Raw genomic sequence first — 21,716 nt, forward strand, 5'->3', positions numbered from 1 at the left:
ATTCAAGGCTATGTCAGAGTGGAGTGGCTGTCTATGGAAAGGAGAGTGGAAGAGAATCATGGGACTAAAATGAAATAGATATAGATATGAATAGGTAGACATACACACATATAGCTGCAAGACACGGGGTTGTCCTGGACCAATGATGTCAGTGAGCCATGTAAAAATGCTACAATTCTTGTGATTGTGTGTCTGTTTTCAGGATGGGTTGTAGATTACCTTTTTAGAAAGGCTGATGCCACAGTCATAGTGAAAAAAATAATTATAAAATTTGCTTCCTTTCTGGGGCTGGAGAAATCTCCAATGGGAGGAAAACTCAGTTACTTGGCAGGTTATCACATAGATAAGATTTTACAGATCCAATGGCACTAATATTAACTTCATTATCCTTAGTATTCTACAAAGTTGAGCGAACAAATGGTATCTTGAAACTAAAATTAGCTAAACCAACAAAGGAGACTGCATTATTATTATTTTTTGTTTTGAGACAGAGTCTCTGTTGCCCAGGCTGGAGTACAGTGGTGCTACCTTGGCTCACTGCAACTTCTGCATCCTGGGTTCAAGTGGTTCTCCTGCCTCAGCCTCCTGAGTAGCTGGGATTACAAGCACATGTCACCACACTGAGCTAACTTTAGCATTTTTAGCAGAAAGGAGGTTTCACCATGTTTTCCAGGTTGGTCTCGAACCTCTGACCTTGGGAACTGCCTGCCTCAGCCTCCTAAAGTGTTGGGATTATAGACGTGAACCACCATACCTGGCTGAATCTTTTTTTACTTTTCTCAAAGATGGTGTCACAGTATTGGGTTATATGCACTTAGGAGAGTGAGCCCATCATTCAGTAACAATATGAAGCAATACTTCAAGACCTTGAGGCAGAATTTCAAAGACTATTTCCAGTAGGTGAAGGAGGCTTTCAGTGATGCTTAGACCTTCATGCCCTAGCATTTGGAGATTGCATCCTTTAGAAATGACACCAAGGGAAATCTGCCCCTGAGCACCATTGGATGGGACCGTACCAGATGACTTAAACTTAAGGATATCCGAGGAAAAGCCTTCCCTAGTAGCAGACATCATCACATGGTAGACAGGTTTTCCAAGACAGTGGAGTAAGACTCCATTTGATTTTCTTCCATTGATTGAGACTTGGTTTTGTTTTGTATTAACACAAAATTATCAAACCTATATTTTATGTTGTTAGGTACTTTCACCACTCAAACCAAACACTTCCTAAGGTCTTCTGTTCAAAGTGTAGCCACTCTCTCTAACCAAAGCAATTGCTTGCTATGGAGTCATTTAGATGAAAGGGAAGGATCACAGCTAATAATACAACCTGCTTTCATACACAGTTGTGTAGCAATTGAGGATGCTAAATTCATGATAAGGTTTTTTATCCTTCCTTTTGTATGTTAGTTAATATTTATAATTAAATGACTTGGCATTGAGAAGAAGCTGTAGGTGCAAATGAGTAGCCTATGACTATTATTGATTTCATTACTTTTAATTTATCTCTATGCATAGAAAACATTAGTGTAACTGGGTCTAATCTACATGGTGTCCCAGACTCCCACTAGAATACACTCTGGTTTGACACACATTATGAACACAGTAACGCTACAGGTATCGACATAGACAAAGAATCAGAACATGACCCTGTTACCCTCTGCCATATAATCAGAGAAACTTACTGAAACTAGACATTGGTTCATTGGAGATTCTAGAGGGAAATAGAATGCATCTATAGCTGTAGTATATGAAATAAACATTAGTTTGGTTTATTGGATGCATCACTACTCAGGTCATATTTGGAGAGGAACCTGCTCATTCTTCTATGGAGATGACATGCAAGGATTACTTTATAAAACATATAGAAATATTTTTTCTTCCCACCCCAATTCAAACCATCACCATGCAACCCGGTGTCAATAGAGGTTAAAGCTGTTGAGACAGAAATAATTAAATAAAGCTTCACTGGAAGGTAAATGTCAGGATTGACCTGGAAGACACACATTGACAAAGTAGGTGTTTTCCAAAGTCTGTTACAAGTTGGAATACTTTTGTAAGAAAGGTTAAAAGAAGGGAATGGGACTCCTCCTATCAATTTTATTTTTTAAATTTTCTTTTGTTTTATTGACCTGACAAGGGTCTAATAGAGTTGAGTTTTTGTTTTTGTTTTTTTTTCCATTGGAAGGTACAATACAGCTGTTACAATCATTTACTTTAGATGACATCATAACAGGCTAAAATATTATCTTTGCAAGACAACCAGCAAAACTTCATGATCAGAATCAAATCAGTGTCCTTCTCACTGTCACTGGGTGAAGTCTTCATCAGTACTTGAAGAGTCAGGCATTTATGAACTCAAGAACAGATTCTTTACTCAGGGACAGGATGTAAGCCAATCATAAGATCTTCCACAGATGGTTAATTTGGAAGCCTACCCAATTTGACCTGCAGGTTTTCACTCACAATATGCAGGTGCACATATGACAAAAAATAACCATGATCTTCATATCACTCCTAGCTGTTGAGGATTGGGATTCTTTTGTCCCTTTCTCTCCATAAATGCAGTTTACTCATCTTGTGTGTCAACAAAATATATGGTCTACTTAACAGAGAAAGAGACTCTGTAAAAAAAAAAATATATATATATATTTTATTATGATATCAGTAAAGCAATGGGAATAGATGTGACATTATTTGAGGAGATAAAGGAATATGGAGATTGTGAAAGGAAAAATAAGGAGAATTACATAAATTGTTTTGAAAGACTCATTCTTGGTTATACGGATCAAAACCAAGGGGGCATCAGTGCATTGTTGGAAAGATTCCTCCTCCATGCCCTCAATAACCCCCAACATGTTTACCAAATCTTGGTTTATTCCCAGGATCCCATTAAAACACCCAGTTCAACCCTGTCCAGCCTCCACCCTCACTTCCCTTTGTAATTTTGATATGAATTTATTACAGCACCATGAGGTTCCTATGCCTGCTGCACAATAGCTTACCAATATTCTGAGACAGCAGGGTATGCAACAGAGAGTTTAATGATCACAGGGTGGATGAACGAGAAGCTTGGGTGAGGCCTTCAAGTTCCGCTTCCCAAGGAGTACTGAGGGACCCTCTGTCTCCCAGACTGGAGTGCAATGGCGCAATTTTGGCTTGTGGATCATGGATAGTAAGAGGCGGGAAAGTTCGTGTAGTTTGGTGGTGGTAAGAGGTATGAAGTCATCAGGATGTCAAAACTGCATTCTTTGGGAGTTGGTGCCTTGCAGGGCCCTTCAGATCACCTGGCATCAGTAGTTTCACTGACATGCAGAACCTGAAAGAATATCTCAAATAAAAATGTTAGTATTTTACAATGCTTAAATTGTCTTCAGGGCAGTTAAGGGGAACTGTAATCTAAGGTCTACATGATTTTGGGACAGTAGGCTTCCAGCAACCATGAGGAAGCAGGTCAGAGAGCAAGCTGACCTCACGATGAATGCTGAATGCACTGGAAGCTTCGTTTATTTTTGTTTTTCCCCCTCCCTTCTTCACTGATTAAACTTACAAAGTTTATAGATAAAGTTCCAATTTCTTCCAGAGAAGCCTTAACCTAAGCCCTGAGACCTCTAACGCCCTCTGTGGCACCTCTCTTCCACCAGCACAAGTGAATAAACTGCTACCTTAGGTGATATAAAACCCACAAGACCATTCCATACATGGAGATTTTTTTTCTGATTTTGTAGGGATGACTCCTCTGTTTTTATAAAGCTATTTTAACTATGAAACATTTTATAATTTTGATGTGGCCAAAGATCTCCCAACAACACTACTTTCAGATTTCACTTTTTCTGTCTAACATCCAGAATAGATCAAACCCTTCTCTGTCTCAAACTCGAGACTATGCAGGTCCCATATTAGTAAAATTCCATCAGTATTTTGGGAGTTCATGAATGAATGAATTCTTTTATTTATTTATTTTTTTTGACAGAGTCTCCCTCTGTCTCCCAGACTGGAGTGCAATGGTGCAATCTTGGCTCACTGCAACCATTGCCTCCTGGGTTCAAGCAATGCTCCTGCCTCAGCCTCCTGAGTAGCTAGATTACAGGCACCCACCATCATCCCTGGATAATTTTAGTATTTTTGTAGAGACGGAGTTTCACCATGTTGGCCTGGCTGGTCTTGAACTCCTGACCTCAGGTGATCCACCCTAATTGGCCTCCCAAAGTGCTGGGATTACAAGTGTGTGCCACCTAGCCTGGCCTTGAATGAATGAATTCTTGACTTCCACCCTCTCCCTAACACTGTCAATTTCTTGATTCATGAACTTAATATGGATATCTGATATGAATGTATATCTGATTCAATCCATTAATCTGCAGAGAGCCAAAAACCCAATCAGGATTAACTGGGCGGAGATTCAGAAATGCTATCAGATATCACTTGTTGATTGGAAGCTAGCAGTGGATACGTGCAGGGGCATGGATGGGAGTTGTGATTAGAAAGGCCAATAAAATCTTCTAAGGACCCGCAGGAGAGACTCAAAGTATTCAAGCCTGGAGTTCTTCTTGGTTCTTCCTGAAGTCTGAGCACCCTGCAAACTGAGTCCAGATATGGTAAGTCACTAATTTCTGTAAAGACAGTCCCATCTCACCTATAGTCAGCCAGTCTGGGATGGGGACAGTGCAACCTACGATCTCACGTTGCTATATCTATCTTTTGTTTTTCTTAATATGAACAATTTGAAGCTTTGCATTTTTTCCTCTAAATGCAGTTTTGTCTTTATTTCAAAAAATTGGATTTTGCTTTGCTTTATGTCATTTCATAATTCTTGATAGGAGCAGTGAATCATGAATAACCTCAACAATTTGGGAGGCCAAGGTGGGAGGACCATTTGAGCCCAGGAGTTTGAGACCTAACTGCGCAACATGGCAAAAACCCATCTCTGCAAAATATTATTTTTTGGAGGTGGGAGATGGAGTCTCACTCTGTTGCCAAGGCTGGAGTTCAGTGACATGATCTTGACTCACTGCAACCTCTGCCTCTCAGGCTAAAGCAATTCTCATGCCTCAGCCTCCTGAGTAGCTGGTATTACATCCATCTGCCATGATACCTGGCTAATTTTGGTATTTTTAGTAGAGGTGGGGTTTCACCATGCTGGACAGGTTGGTCTCGAACTCCTGACCTCAAGTTATCCACCTGCCTTGGCCTCCCAAAGTGCTGGAATTACAGCTGTGAGTCAATGGTGCTCGGCGTCTACAAATTTTTTTTTTTTTAATTAGCCGGGCATGGTGGCATGCATCTGTATTCCCAGTTATTTGGGTGGCTGAGGTGGAAGAACCACTTGAGCCCTGAAGATTGAGGCTGCAGTGAGCCATGCTCACACCACTGCTGTACTCTGGCCTGGGCAACAGTGTGAGATCCTGAAAAAAAAAAAAAACTTAACCAAAGAGGATCTTTGACCTTAATTTTAAACCAATCACATCCTCATTGTAACTCTTCCACCTGAATGGAGACATGGGTATGGGGGTGCATGCCTGTAATCCCAGCTACGTGGAAGGCTGAAGCATGAGAATTGCTTGAACCTCGGAGGCAGAGGTTACAGTGAACCAAGATGGTGCCATTGCACTCCAGCCTGGGTGAGGAAGTGAGACTCAGCTCATCCCACACCAAAAAAAATTAAATTATATCCCCCAGGTGATCACTGGATACATGAAGATTTCTACTGTGTTTTCTTAGGGACTGTCATGTCTGTCTTTGTAAAACTGTTTTAACTCTGAAATATTTTGATAAATTTGATGTGGCCAAGGATCCCTCAACAAAGATACTTTCAAGTTTTTTCTTTCTGTCTAATGTCAGGAAGAGATTCAACCCTTCCCTAGCTCACACTCAGGACTATGAAGGACACATATTGGTAAAACCCCATGTTTGTGGAGTGAATCAGTGAATGAGTCCTGGACTTTCACCTTATCCCTAATTCTTTCACTTTGATGGATGAATATCTAATTCCATTGGTTAATCTGGAAGAAAGCCAAAATTCCAATCAGGATTAACTGTGTGGAGCTTAAGAAGTCTAATCAAATGTAGTTCTCTCTCTCTCTTTCTTTTTTTTGAATCTAGCCTGAAGGGGTGGCCTACCCCTCCACACCTGTGGGTATTTCTAGTTGGATGGGATGAGAGACTGAGAAAAAGAAATAAGACACAGAGAGAAAATATAGAGAAACAACAGTGGGCGCAGGAGACTGGCACTTATCACACAAAGGACCTGCATCGGCACCAGCCTCTGAGTTCCCTCAGTTTTTATTGATTATTATTTTCATTATTTCAGTGAAAAGGAATGTAGGAGGAGGGCAAGGTGATAATAAGGAGAAGGTCAGCAAAAAACAAGCGAGCAAAAGAATCTGTCATAATTAAGTTCAAGGGAAGGTACAATGCCTGGATGTGCACATAGGCCAGATTTATGTTTCTCTCCACCCAAACATCTCAGTGGAGTAAAGAATAACAAGGCAGCATTGCTGCAAACATGTCTCACCTCCCACCATAGAGCAGTTTTTCTCCCATCTCAGAATTGAACAAATATACAATCGGGTTTTATATCGAGACATTCAGTTCCCAGGGGCAGGCATGAGACAGTGGCCTTCCTCAATCTCACCTGCAAGAGGCTTTCCTCTTTTACTAATCTACCTCATCACAGACCATTTACAGGTGTTTGGCTGGGGTATAGTCAGGTCCTTCTCATCCCACGAGGCCATATTTCAGACTATCACATGGGGAGAAACTTTGGACAATACCCAGCTTTCAAGGGCAGAGGTTCCTGTGGCTTTCTGCAGGGCATTGTGCCCCTGGTTTATTGAGACTAGAGAATGGCGATGACTTTTACCAAGTATACTGCTTGTAAACATTTTGTTAACAAGGCATGTCCTGCACAGCCCTAGATCCCTTAAACCTTGATTTCACACAACGTATGTTTTTGTGAGGTCCAGTTTGGGTCAAAGTGGCTGGGGCAAAGTGGCTGGGGCTAAGCTACAAATTAACAACATCTCAGCAAAGCAATTGTTTAAAGTACAGGGCTTTTTCAAAATGGAGTCCTTATGTCTTCCCTTTCTACGTAGACACAATAACTGTCAGGTCTCTCTTTCTTTTCTCTACATATCCCCCTTTTCTTTTTGACAAAACCGCCATTATCATCATGGCCCGTTCTCATTGGTTGCTGTCTTTCCGGAGCCGTTGGATACACCTGTAGACTAACAATAGAGAGGACAGACATACAAGGATTAATACAAAGTTTGCAATAGTGACATTTCCAATGGTTTTAACCCAAGTGACAGGGTTAAGATAGGTGAGGCTATCAGCAGCTTTTACCATTGCCTTAGTCTCTGGCACCAGATTTAACTGGGCTTTCGATGTTTCAAAAATTTGTTCATTCAATTTTGAAATATCTAAAGTAAGATTATCTTCTCTTCCTTGTAGATGGCGTCTAACCATGTCCCAGTGATGTTCAGATTCATTATAGGCTCAAGGTGTAATACAAAAATCGGATGTATTCCAGTCACACTGTAACTGAAAAAGATATTCCAAACTTATGAGCCTATTTCCCATACAAATGACAGTTTGTCTAAGATCATTAATTTGATTGCCAATTTTTAATCTATTTGAGTCTGAGAATTCCACAATTTTGAGGAATTCTTTTGCCAATTATTCACATATTCTGCAGTTTGAACAGAGGAGTGTAAAGCAATTCCAGCAGCCGCAGCAGTAGCTGTGACTGCAATAAGACCCATAATCACTGCAATCAAAGTAAAAATGAATCTATTAGATCTAGTTAGAACTCCTTTTAATACGTCTGTTAAGATATGTAAAGATGGAGAAGCCTCCCACGGTCAATCCATGGACACAGGGATCCACACGCCCTCTCTTGCCCTCACTAACAGAATACAATGCTGCCAATCAAAAGTTGAATCAATGCAAGTAAACAATCTACAATTTTCACAGGTTATAGTTTGGGAATCTAGTCTAATAACTATGTTTCCTACAACTAGCATATAAGGGGGTTTTACACAACTTTGCAAAGGAATTGTCAGATTGGAATTTAGGTTAATAGTATAATATGGCTTATGATTTCTTGTTCCCATAACTTGATTTTCAGACTAAATTCTAATGTGGTATGAGGCCACAGTGAGCTTCCATAATTCTGGGTGTTCAGGACCAACAACAGGACTGACTAACTTTGGTCGGGGTGATGAAATTTCCTTTTCACCCCATTTCCATGGATAGTGTGATTCTAGCCTTCTATAAACCTTGTCTAGCTTTTTAGTTAAATCACTATCATAGGCTGGATTAGTGGGCCAGACAGATAGAGCCTGGAACATGGTGGGTATGCCTGTACAATCATAATATAATTGGCCTTGAAGGGCCCAGTCTACAATAGTTCCAAATTTATTGTTTTGTACTACTACCGCAGTATCAGCCACACATTCTTCCCAAAAGAAGACTTCTGGGTCTTTTGATTCTTTTGGAATTTCCTTGGGGCAAAGTTTTCCCTTAGTCCTAAATTTTAATGATCTTTGGTAGGAAGAATCCTGTAAATTATTCTTTTGTGACCCGAGTGACATTCCACTTACCACGTGATAAATAAATTTACTGGTGGCACTGACAGTAGGTACTTCTACCAACAAATTTTGGTTTGTAGGCATTAAGCATCCTGGTGCTTCTCTCAGGCAAATAGGAGAATAATGATACCCAGTAGAAATGTTTAACATCATTCCTTCTTCTTCAGGTTGGGCAGGGCCATGGTCACCTGTGGGGCCTGGTACCCATGCACTATTTTTAACATATACTTCAATAGGATTACCTATGCAAGTGACTGCCCAAATTAAGGGTGGGAAAGGCACATAGGCCCAGTAAGTACAGTTAGCTGTAGCGGCTCCTGCAGACATAGGGAGACTTACCACTATTGATACAATCATTAAAGCTGCAAGCAGCATATTCTCTGCAGTTTGTGTTACCCTTGTGTTTTCCAGGCTTTTTTCAGCTAACTGTGTCAGCTTCTTTAGCTGGGCCCAGGTCGGCGGCTCCGCTTTCTTGGTTGATGGCAACTTTATCTGCTCTTCTGATATCACCATTTTGCTCACCTGGTGAGTTGATGGTGCTCGATTGTGGGTTTGCTGTTTCTGCAGAGGCACTTTCATTTGCATCTCCGATGGCTTCATTGTAGAACTTCAAATGTCTTGTCCGTATCGAAAAGGAAGCTGATTATCTCCTGGTGAAACACAAGCAAAACCTCTCCCCCATGTTATCACCTTACCTATTTCCCATGTTTTATTTTTGTTGTCTTTCCACCAAATCAGTTTTCCCTCATGTGGGCTGTTCCTTTTACCAGTAAAATGTTGTTCTGCAGAAGTAGTGGTCTCATTTCTATAAATGAGGCATGAGAAACTTTCCTTTTTGTTGGATTGTCCTTTAGAGCTTTTCCTTACAGATTTGTCAGAATGAGCCTTCAGGCCCCATCCAGTATCCTGGAGCTGGCAGGGCAGAGCCAGCTGAGGAACCAGTTCTTGACTATCTTCACCCTGGATGAGCTGCCCAGGGAGGTCTTCCCTCTGATGTTCATGGAGGCCTCCAGCATGAGATGTTTTGGGGCCCTGAAGCTGATGACACAGACCTGGGCCTTCCTCCACCTCCCTCTGGGATCCCTGATGAAGACAACTCATCTAGAGACCTTGCGAGCTTTGCTGAAGGGACTTGATACACTGCTGTCCCAGAAGGTTCACCCCAGGTGAGGTGACTCAGGTGGCCTAGGGGGGAGGGTCCAGGCATCCAGGGAAGGGACAGCTGGCTCAGGAGGAGTGGCAGTGTGTGGGAGCTAGCGTGGCTTAGAGGCTTCTGATGGTGCCCATGAGAGGCCTTGGTCATTGCCCAGATCCTCTGGAAAAGGACTGCTCACCATACAGGGTCCACTGAGGAAACAGGAACCTGCTTCTTCCCAGTGGAAGGTAAAGGTACTAGAAGTGGTTACCAGGCAGAATAAAAGGGGGAAAGGGATGGAGAAAAGACAGAAGGGGGAGCACTGAAGACAGGAGCAGCTGATTGATGTCCTGGATGTGGAGTGAAAGCTCAGGTCAGGGGTGGGTCCTTGCCTACACTCTGAGCTTTTCCCCTATGTTACTTACAGGAGGTGGAAACTTCAAGTGCTGGATTTGTGAGATGTTGATGAGAATTTCTTGACCATATGGTCTGGAGCCAAGGCCCTCTCCTGCTCCCCAGAGGCCATGAGTAAGAGGCAGACAGTGGAGGACTGTCCAACGATGGGAGAGCGTCAGCCCTTGAAGGTGTTCATAGACCTCTGCCTAAAGGAAAGTACACTGGATGAATGCCTGAGCTACCTCTGTGGGTGGATCCACTACAGAAGAGGTCTAGTGCACCTGTGGTGTAATAAGGTGCAGAATTGCTCAATGCCAACTTCAAGTTTCAGAAATTTATTGGAAAGGATATAACTAGACAGTATCCAGAATTTGGAAGTTAGGAGAAAGTGCTCTCTGAATAGAACGGGAAAGTTTGCCCCTTACCTGAGCCGGATGAGCAATCTTCACAAACTCTTTTCAGTCTTCGATTATGATAGTGAGTTATATGTGAGAAGCCAACAGCAGTTCGTTCCTGACTTGGACTCTCCATTCCTCTGTCTGTCTTACCCTCAGATGCTTTACATAAGAAAGGTCAATAATATCAAAAAGCATCTGGAGCACCTGCTTAGGTAAGAAAGGATGGTGAGCTTTCTCTGCAGACCATACTATAGACTTTTGTTCTTTTTCACAGTAAATGCTAGTGGACATCTACTGTGTGCCAGCCACTGGTGATGTCACAGGGAATGGGACACTAGAACGTCAACACATTATGCTGTTCAGTGCTCTATATCCTGAAGTGGGTATCACAAGACCGCTGAAATAAGGGCACAGGGACGGCCTGGGGTAGATGCTACACAGAGAGACGTGTAGGGAGCTAGTTAGTCAGGGGTTCAGATCTAGGGAGGGTGCATTTGTGAATTCCTCTTTAGGAAGCATGTTTGAAGTTAATATGATGAAACTTACTCTTCATATAGAGGAGAGTATGAAAGAAGGGAAAGTGCATCAAACCTGTGTGTTTCACAGTAGAAGCTCCGTCCTCACAGCTTAGTAAACACCAATGATCCTGTCTCTAATTCCCTGTCTGTAAAAGGTTCTTTTGAACCCCAGGAAAAGTAGTTGACACAGGAAAAGCGTGCTTCTTGGACAGAGGTGAGGGAGTAGGCAGGAGAGTGGTATACAGTGATAGGTGGTTTACAGATGCAGGCATGTCAGGGAACCTTTGCAGGCAGGTGGCCCTAGCTGATGTCCCTAGACCTTGCTCAGTTGAGTTTTTTGTGCACATCTCCCACTGGGCTTCTCTGGCACAGAGCTGAGGTTGTCTGCTGAAAGATGAAGTAAAGAGGCTTTAAAGATTTTGTGGCCTTGAACCAATCACACAAGCAAGGGTGAAAGGACTGAGCCTAAAATGGAGCTGCCCCTGAATGATCTGAGTCTTCATCAGGCAGCACCTTGCATGCGGGCCATCATCCGATGATGGGAACAAACTTGTGTTTGGGTGAAACAGGCTTCCCCATTGCAGGTTACTATAACACCTGTGTTGCAGTAAGGTGCAGAATTACTCAAAGCCCACTTCAAATTTACTGTTGAGATTATTTCCCACCCCCCTCCTCTAACTGGCACTGTTGCCCATAGCTAATTTCTTGTTATCCTTAGGTGCCTCAAGAACCCCTTGGGGACCTTTATATTCTGTCATGCTTACCTAGCTGATCGGGACATGGAGTGTCTGTCTCAGTACCCAAGCCTCAGTCAGCTAAAGGAGCTGCATCTGATGCCTATCCTAATGTGGACCACGAATCTTGAGCCCCTTGGAGCTCTGCTAGAGAAAGTTGCTGCTACTCTCGAGACCCTCACCTTAAAGGACTGTCAGATCCAGGACTCCCAATTCAGGGTCCTGCTGCCTGCCCTGAGCCACTGCTCCCAGCTCACCACCTTATACTTTTGCGGAAACGAGACCTCCAGGAATGCTCTCAAAGACCTGTTGCATCACATAGGTTGGCTAAGCAAATTAGGCCTGGAGTTGTACCCTGCCCCTGTGGAGAGTCTTGAAAACAGGGGTCATGTCAATTGGGAGATCTTTGCCCCAATTCAGGCTGAGCTGATGTGTACACTCAGGGAAGTCAGGCAGCCCAAGAGGATCTTTTTTGGTCCCATCCCCTGCCCTACCTGTGGCTCATGGCCATCTGAGAAAGTGGACTTCCATCTTTGCTCTTAGGGAAGGCCTGGTTAGTGGGATGGATATGCTTTCTCCTGGACCCTTGGGCACTAAAATCTGAGACACAGGTGCTTTTTTTTTTTTTTTTTTTTTTGCTGGAGTCTCGCTCTGTCCCTCAGGCTGAAGTGCAGTGGCACAATCTCAGCACTGCAACCTCCATCTTCCAGGTTCAAGTGATTCTCCTGCCTCAGCCTCCTTAGTAGCTGGTGGTACTGGTGTGTGCCACAACACACACCCAGGTAATTTTTGTTTTGTTTTTTTTTCCTTTTTTTTTTTGAGATGGAATCTCAGTCTGTCACCCAGGCTGGAGTGCAGTGGTGCGATTTCAGCTCACTGCAACCTCCGCCTCCTGGGTTGACGCCATTCTCCTGCTTCAGCCTCCCGAGTAGCTGGGACTACAGGTGCCTGCCACCACACCCAGGTAATTTTTGGTATTTTTAGTAGAGTCAGGGTTTCACCGAGTTAGCCAGGATGGTCTCCATCTCCTGACCTCATGATCTGCCCACCTCGGCCTCCGAAAGTGTAATTTTTGTATTTTTAGTAGAGACAGGGTTTCATAATGTTAAAGGACGGTGGCCTCAAACACCTGACCTCAAGTGATCAGACCACCTTGGCCATCCACAGTGCTGGGTTTACAGGCATGAGCAGCCGAGCCCAGTCAGGTGCATCTTAAAGGAAGCACACAGCCATATGTTTCAGGCACGTGATGACTGTGAGTGGAAAAACAAAGGTGAATCAGCTGGGGGCAGGACTGGGTGAAAATGCTGACTTGGCATCGATGAGGCCTTCAGGGACCTGTTTCCTAGACTCAGAAGTAGAACCTGAATTTCTAGAGAGATGCAGGAGTTACCCTCGCAAGGATGGTTATTTAAAAATGTCAAAAGTAAATGGAACCTGAATGGAAACTTTCTGGTGTCTTCCATGATTGATCAATCCCTTTTAGCTATTTATACATCAGAAATCTCTTGTTACTGATGAGAGGTACTAAGTCATCTGTGATTGAGGTTCAGCTGAAGCAAATCAAGGCATCAAAACTGAAATGTGATCATTCTGATTAATTCTCACCAATTTTTTACTTCCCTTCAGTCGTCTGTTTCTTCCTTACTTTCTCCCATACTTGTTCACTGGGTTCATTCACAAAGGATGCACACTTGGGGCCTGGAACATTCTGTGTGGGCAGTGATGATGAGCCACTGAAATCTACCCTCTTCTCAGGGGCCCTCACTGCTCCCCAGATACTGAGCCCCTGCTCACTCCTAATGGGCAGATCCAGAGGAATCCACTCCTGATCTTTGGCCATACCAGGAAATGGCTTCACTGCACGAGGGGCTGCACCCTGACCTTGAAGGGAATGGCCACAGTGTGTATTGCAGGGGCCTTATGACATCACCAACCCTTGCCTGTCCTCAAGGTAGCTGGTGGGTTTCACTGAATTAAAGTGGTTGTGTCCAGTTTCCCTTTTAGAAAAACGCATATTACATATTCTAAATATTTCTAGTCCACATTAATAGAAAAACACACCTTTTGGAAAGCTACTTCATACCAATGAGATATCTTCCTATAACATCTCCCTTCTCTCCTTATCAAGAAACACAAGAGACCAGGGCACTGACCTGTAGGCAGCATTTCCGCACTGCCTTGAGAATCTAATTGGAACTTGCCCCCTGTGGGCCAGGAAGCTCTCTGATGGTTCACTGAGGTGAAACTGGGCTCACTGTATTGACCCGGTTTATCTCAAATTCCTAGACTCAAGTGTTCCTCCCGTCTTGGCCTCCCAAAGTGCTGGAATTACAGGCATGAGCCACCATGCCTAGTCTTACTATTTTTCTAATTTTAAAATTATTGTAGATATATAAATCTCATGCATATTTACAGGGTACATCTGATGTTCTTTTTTTTGTGTGTGTGAGATGGAGTCTCCCTCTGTCACCCAGGCTGGAGTGCAATAGCACAATCTCGGCTCACTGCAACCTCTGCCTTTGGGGTTCAAGAAATTCTCCTGCCTCAGCTTCCTGAGTAGCTGGGACTACAGGAGCCCATCACCACACCTGGATAATTTTTGTATTTCACGTGGAGACGGGGTTTCACAAGTTTGTCCAGGCTGGTCTTGAACTCCTGACCTCAGGTAATCCACCCGCCTCAGCCTCCCAAAGTGCTGGGATTATAGACATGAGCCACAGCACCTGGCTTGATATTCTGATACAAGCATAAAATAAGTAATGTTCAAATCAGGGTAACGCAGGTATTCACCATCTCAAGAATTTATCATTTCTTTGTGTTAGCAACATTCCAATTCCTTTGTTTTAATTATGTAGAAATTTACTATGAACTATTGTCAATATGAGTTGCCCTATGGTGTTACTGAACTCTAGATCTTATTCCTACCTAACTGCATTTTTGTACCCATTAACCATCCCCTTCTTTTTTTTTTCTGTTTTTTTTTTTTTTTTTTTTGAGATGGAGTCTTGCTCTGTCACCCAGGCTGGAGTGCAGTAGTGCGATCTCAGCTCACTGCAAGCTCCACATCCTGGGTTGATGCCATTGTCCTGCCTCAGCCTCTGAGTAGCTAGTACTAGATGTGCGTGCCACCACATCCGGATAATTTTTTTTCTATTATTAGTAGAGACGGGGTTTCACCATATTAGCCAGGATGGTCTCAATCTTCTGACCTCGTGATCCTCCTGCCTTGGCCTCCCAAAGTGCTGGGATTAGAGGCATGAGCCACCATGCCCTTCTTATTCTTTGTTTCCCATTATCCTTCCTAGCTTCTGATGACCATCATTCTACTTTCTATTTTAAGTTTCATGTTTTTTAGTGCCTAAATATGTGTGAGAACATGCCATGTTTGTCTTTCTGTATCTGGCTTACTTCACTTAACATAACACCCTCCAGTTCCATCTATGTTGTTGCAGATGACAGGATTTCATTCATGTTTATGGCTGAATGATATTCTGTTGTGTATATTTACCACATTTTCTTGATCCATTCATCTGTTGATGGACACTTAGGTTGTTTCCATATTTTGGCTATTGTGGATAGTGCTGTAATAAATATGGGAGTGCAGGCCAGGTACAGTGGCTCACACCCGTAATCCCAGAACTTTGGGAGGCCAAGGCAGGTGGATCACTTGAGGTCAGGAGTTAGAGACCAGCCTGACCAACATGGTGAAACTCCATTTCTACTAAAAATACAAAATTAGCCGGACATGGTGACACACACCTGTAATCCCAGCTACTTGTTAGGCTGAGGGAGGAGAATCACTTGAACCCAGAAGGCAGAGGTTGCAGTGAGATAAGATCACACCACTGCACTCCAGCCTGTGCAACAAGAGTAAAAACTCAGTCTCACAAAAATAAAAAGAAATAAAGAAAAAGAAAAATAATATGGAAGTGCAGATATCTCTTGGATATATTTCTTTTTTCTTTTGGATATATATCCAGCAGGGGAATTTATGGTTCATATAGTAATTCTATGTTTATTTTTTGGAGGAAACTCCATACTGTTTTTCATAGTAGCTGTACTAATTTACATAACTACCAATGGTGTACCAGGGTTCTCATTTCTCCATATTCTCCTTGGCATTATTTTCTGTTGGTTTTTCTATTTTTTCAGAGACAGGGTCTTGCAATGTTGCCCAGGTTGGTTTTGAACTTCTGGCCTCAAGTGATCCTCCCACCTCAGCCTCTCAAAGTGCTGGGATTACAGATGCGAGTTACTGCACCTGATCTACTGAGTAAATTAGAATCCTCACAGGAGGCTATGACTCTGGGTTACCTGATTTATATCAGTTGACACACATGTATTAGGACCTGAGAAAGCCTAAAAATGAATGACTACATCATTCCCTCAAAAGCTACTTCTAGGGATGACCCAAACAAGGAAACCCTGCTCGAGTTGCCTGCCACCTTTGAAACCGTCAGGCCATTAGAATGAAGATTGTCCACTATTGCACCAGGTCTCTGTTGGACCAAACCCTTTTGACTCAGACACTGTTCGCTTAGAGGACATTTCTTTTTTCTTTTTCTTTTTTCTTTTTTTTTTTTTTTTTGAGACAGAGTCTTGCTCTGTCACCCAGGCAAAGAGACTTTCCATGAGCTATCTACTGATGATGATCAGACCTTCCATGACCCAGAACCTGGAGCTAATGGCTTTTAGAAACAAAAACGGAGGAAAACTGTCCTTGAGCCTCATTTGAAGGGATTCTGTCAGGTGAGTTACATTTAAGGATTTCAATGGGAAATCCTCTTCTAGAGGTAGATGGTGTTAGGAAATCGCTTTCCCAAGATGACAGAATAAGACACCCTGTGACTTCCTTTCACTGATGAAGACTTGCTTTTATTTTGCACTAACACAAAAGGTTCCAATTTATACCTCTATTTTCATAGGAATTTTTCCTTCTGAAATCAAACATCCTCTAGATCCTCTATTCAAAATGTAGCCGTGTAGCCACACTTTTTTTTTTTTTTTTTTTTTTGAGATAGAGTTTCCCTCTGCTGCCCAGGCTGGAGTGCAGTGGCACCATCTTGGCTCACTGCAACCTCCATCTCCTGGGGTAAAGCAATTCTCTCACCTCAACCAGCAGCTGGGATTACAGGCATATGTCACCGCACACAGCCTTGATTTTTCTTCACTTTAAACCTGAGTAATCTACAGTTGATTTTATGGAGACAAAAAGGCACTGAAAAAAGGCACTGTGTTGTCTGATCAATGAGGTTTCATCCCAGGAACTAATGGCATGAACATGAAATCATGATGATCAGCTCCTCGTATTCTTTACTTCCCTCTGGGTGTGTGTTACCACCTTGCTTCTTTATGTGAGTGTTCAGAAGGTTAACACACAATACTAGTTGGACACAAAGGGCCTGGATCATTCTAAGTCACCAGTGGGTGTAAGGCCCTGAGGTTAAGCTCCTTCTTTTCAGGGGCCCTCACTTCAATCCAGATGCTGAGACACTGCTCACTCTTAATGGGTGGATCCAGAACCCTCAATTTCTGACCATTACCTGTGCCAGGAAAGGACTTCACTGCAAAAGGTGTGGCCCCTGCCCTGGAAGGGAAGGCCCACAATGTGCATGAGCAGGAGCCCCAGGGCATTGCCAATCCATGCCTGTCCTCATGGTGGGTAGCAGCCCTTGCTGAATTAAACTATGTGTCACCAGTAAAGACATCATATTCCCTTTCATCTAAATATGAAACTCATAGAGGCATATAACACTTGTAAAATTTTTTTTTTCTTCTTTAGTGGAGTTTCACTCTTTTTGCCAAGGCTATAGAGTGCAATGGTGTGATCTTGGCTCACTACAACCTCCACCTCTTGCATTTAAGTGATTCTCCTGCCTCAGCGTCCGGAGTAGCTGGGATTATAGATGCGTACCACCATGCCGGCTAATGCTGTATTTTTAGTAAAGACGTGGTTTCACCATGTTGGCCAGGCTGGTCTTGAACTCCTGACCTCAGGTGATCCGCCTGCCTTGGCCTCCAAAGTGCTGAGATTATAGGCATGAGCCACCACGCTGGGCCCATTCTATGGGTTTTGATAAATGGATAATGACACATTTCCACCATTGTAGAATCATGCAGAGTAGTTTCACTTCCCTAAAAAGCCTCTCAGCTCTGCCTATTCATCCCACTGTACCCCAAACCCCTGGCAACCACTGGGCTTTCTGCTGTGCCCACGAACTTGCCTTTTCCAGAATGTTTTACAGGATGTCATCTTTTCACATTGGCTTCCTTTAGCTTGTACCATCACATGCATTTAGTGATTCTCCATGTTGCTTCAGGGCTTGATAATCTTCTATTGATTGGATGAATCACTGTTTTTATCCATTCACTATTGGAGGGCATCTTGGTTGCTTCCAAGTTTTGGCAATTATGAATAAAGCTGATAAATACATCTGTTGGCGGGTTTACTCATTTAGGTAAATATCAGCTAGGATGATTACTGGGTAGAGCACTGTGGGTATTTTAGAATTTTTTTTTCCTGGACAATCTCATCTACCAGACAGACATTGCCTCTTAAAGGTTAGGGACTAGGCTGGGAGCAGTGGCTCATGCCTGTAATCCCAGCACGTTGGGAGACTGAGGCGGGAGGATGACCTGAGGTCAGGAGTTAGAGACCAGCCTGGCCAACATGGTGAAACCCCATTTCTTTTTTTCTTTTTCTTTTCTTTCTTTTTTTTTTTGAGACGGAGTCTTGCTCTGTCACCCAGGCTGGAGTGCAGTGGTGTGATGTCGGCTCACTGCAACCTCCACCTCCTGGGTTCAAGTAATTCTTCTGCCTCAGCCTCCAAAGTAGCTGAGATTACAGGCACATACCAACACACCAGGCTAATTTTTGTATTTCTAGTAGAGATAGGGTGAGGCAGGAGAATCACATGAACCTGGGAGGTGGAGGTTGCAGTGAGCCAAGATTGTGCTACTGCACTCCAGCCTGGGCAACAAGAGTAAAACTCCATCTCAAAAAAGAAAAAAAGGGTAGGGACTCTGTCTCTGTCACCCTGTGGTCCTGCAGGTGAGCATGGAGCCTGATATGTGCTAGCAAATGCTGTTGACCACAAGGCACATAGAACAATATCAGTTCACAGCCACTAATTTGTCAATTTGGGGACGTCAACATTAGCGGGCTACCAATTATGTAAATAAGTTGGATATGAAAGACAGAGCTGTGGTGATGCTGTGGTCACTCCCTGTGTATCGTGAAGTCCAGCAATCAGAAGAAGCACATGCAGGCAACTTCATTTGTTTCTCATACATCCCCCCTTCCCTGCAATTAATACAGACAGGGCTCTCAATGTAAGACAATCCAATAATACAGACAACGAATGTCTCCTCAGAACTTTCCCTCCATCCCTACGCCCTCTCCAGATAGTTCAGTTTAGTGTGCCTTCTTCCAGACTCTTCCATGACTTCCTAACCATCCTTATGTGCACATAGAGCTGTCTGGGTTTTTTTGTTTCCTGTTTTTTTGTTTGTTTGTTTTTTCTTTTTTTATTGAGACAAAGTTTTGCTCTTGCTGGAGTGCAATGGTGAGATCTCAGCTCACTGCAATCTCCACCTCCTGGGTTCAAGCTATTCTCCTGCCTCAGCCTCCAGAGTAGCTGGAATTACAGTCGTGCACCACCACTCATGGCTAATTTCGTATTTGTAGTAGAGCCACTGCGCCTGGACGGACAATGTCGGATTTTATCCTTCCTTATAGAAATAGTGTTTTACTGTGATATTGATCATCTCACTTTTTCCCACTTAAGTGTAAATCTTGAAGATTTGTCCTCATTCTAATTAGCTGACATAGAGTAGTTTATAAAATGAATAGTGCACAGTTTAATCTTTGCCTGTTTATGTATATTTATTTTACTATTACAGACCATATGGTATTAAAATTCCGTGTACACACTGAAGTTTCTATTTGGCTTCTCAAAGCTTTCCCTCTATCCCATCTCTTCTGGATCATCAATTTTCTTGTCTCTGATAAATTGTTTTCATCAGCTTATGACCAGGTCCTTCGCAAACTTTCATTTTGAAAATGAAGCAAAAGGAAAAGAAAGAAAAACTGTGCTTGCTGCCATAGGAGTCTCTAGCTAGCATTCATTTCTTCCCATTTCCAGCAGAATTTCTCTAAAGTGTTCTGGGCTGGGTGTAGTGTCTCACCCCTGTAATTCTAGTACTTTGTGAGGCCAAGGCAGGCAGATTGCTTGAGCTCAGGAGTTCAAGAAAAACCTGGGCAACATGGTGAAATCTGGTCTCTATAAAAAAGTAGCCAGGTGCGGTGGTGCACACCTGTAGTCCCAGGTACTTAGGAAGCTGAGGCTGGAGGACGGCTTGAGCCCAGGAGGTCAAGGCTGCAGTGAGGCAAGATAGTGCCATGGCATTCCAGTCTGGGTGACAAAGTGAGACCCAGTCTCACAAAAAAAAAAAAAAAGAATTCTGCACGTTCCAATCATGACATTTTAGTCTCTCATATACTCTCAGTATAATTTTCACTATATTCCAAATACACAGAAAAATATACTAAGTAATACACAAAACACAAAATTACTCACACCCAGCTTTATTGTTAACATTTTGCCATATTTGCTTTAGATTTCCCAGATGAATTACCTTCCAGATGAGTCTTCCTGGGTGACCCTCCCTTATTGCTGGAGTCTTGTCTCTTACTTTTTGCCCAGACAAAACCACTTTCTTGAATTTGTTATATTTTGGCTGAGTATGGTGGCTCATGCTTGTAATCCCAGCACTTTGGGAGGCTGAGGTGGGAAGATCACTTGAAGTCAGGAGTTTGAGACCCACCCGGCCAACATGGTGAAATCACATCTCTACTAAAAATACAAAAATCAAATTACATACCTGTAATCCCAGCTACTCGGGAGACTGAGACAGGAGAATTGCTTGAATCCAGGAGAAGGAGGTTGCAGTGAGCCGAGATCCCGCCACTGCATACCAACCTGGGCAACCGAGTGAGACTCTGTCTCAAAAAAATCAATAAATAAATTCTAATCAGAGACCTCAGTCCCTCAAATCTCTAGGCTCAGATAATTTCCATGTGAATTTTTCCATGCTGTCAGTTATTTTTATTTGTTTGTTTGTTTTTGTTTTTGTTTTGAGACAGAGTCTTGCTCTGTCCCCCACGTTAGAGTGCAATGGCACAATCTCTGCTACTGCAACCTCCGGCTCCCAGACCCAAGTGACTCTCCTGCCTCAGCCTCCTGAGTAGCTGAGATTACAGGCACCCACCACCACTCCTGGTTAATTTTTGCATTTTTAGTACAGATGGGGTTTCACCATGTTGACTAGGCTGGTCTCAAATTCCTGACCTGAAGTGATCTGCCTGCCTCAGCCTCTCAAAATGCAGGTATTACAGGTGTGAGCCACTTCACCCAGCCGGTATTTGCTGTCTTATATAAGATGTTCCAGAAAGAAAGGCCAATATGGAAAGCTGTATAATTCATTTCATGAGAGAGCTGTAACCTATATTTTTAAAATGAATAAGGATATTAGAAAGAAAGTAAATTTAAAACTTATTTGGTGAAAGTTTTATTTTATTTTATTTTTTATTTTTTTTGGAAAAAGAGTCTCACTCTGTCACCCAGGCTGGAGTGCACTGGCACAATCTCGGCTCACTGCAACCTCCACCTCCCGGATTCAAGCGATTCTCCTGCCTCAGCCTCCCGAGTAGCTGGGATTACAGGCACACGCCGTAGCTGGGATTACAGGCACACGCCACCACACCCAGCTAATTTTTGTATTTTTAGTAGAGGTGGAGTTTCTTCATGTTGGCCAGGCTAGTCTCCAACTCCTCACCTCAGGTGATCCACCCGCCTTGGCCTCCCAAAGTGCTGGGATTATAGGCATGAACCACTGCACCTGGCCAGCAAAAGTTCTTAATAAAATATCAGTTACCTAAA

At 43.1% G+C, this 21,716-nt stretch overlaps 1 protein-coding gene and 1 pseudogene across 1 annotated transcript; one reads left to right on the forward strand and one right to left on the reverse strand.

The window, feature by feature from the left end:
- Window positions 1–7,169: 7,169 nt before the first annotated feature.
- LOC129019766 (endogenous retrovirus group K member 19 Rec protein-like) lies at window positions 7,170–9,191 on the reverse strand. Its single transcript, XM_063670285.1, has 2 exons — window positions 8,931–9,191; window positions 7,170–7,226 (listed from the first exon to the last, which is right to left on the reverse strand). Exons 1-2 carry the CDS (start codon window positions 9,189–9,191, stop codon window positions 7,170–7,172), a joined length of 318 nt encoding a protein of 105 aa, XP_063526355.1.
- A 279-nt stretch (window positions 9,192–9,470) lies between these two features.
- Window positions 9,471–12,315, forward strand: LOC129015619 (PRAME family member 17-like; annotated as a pseudogene).
- The last annotated feature ends 9,401 nt before the right edge of the window (window positions 12,316–21,716 follow it).

Source organism: Pongo pygmaeus, chromosome 1 (assembly GCF_028885625.2).
Source record: "Pongo pygmaeus isolate AG05252 chromosome 1, NHGRI_mPonPyg2-v2.0_pri, whole genome shotgun sequence".
Lineage (NCBI taxonomy): Eukaryota > Metazoa > Chordata > Mammalia > Primates > Hominidae > Pongo > Pongo pygmaeus.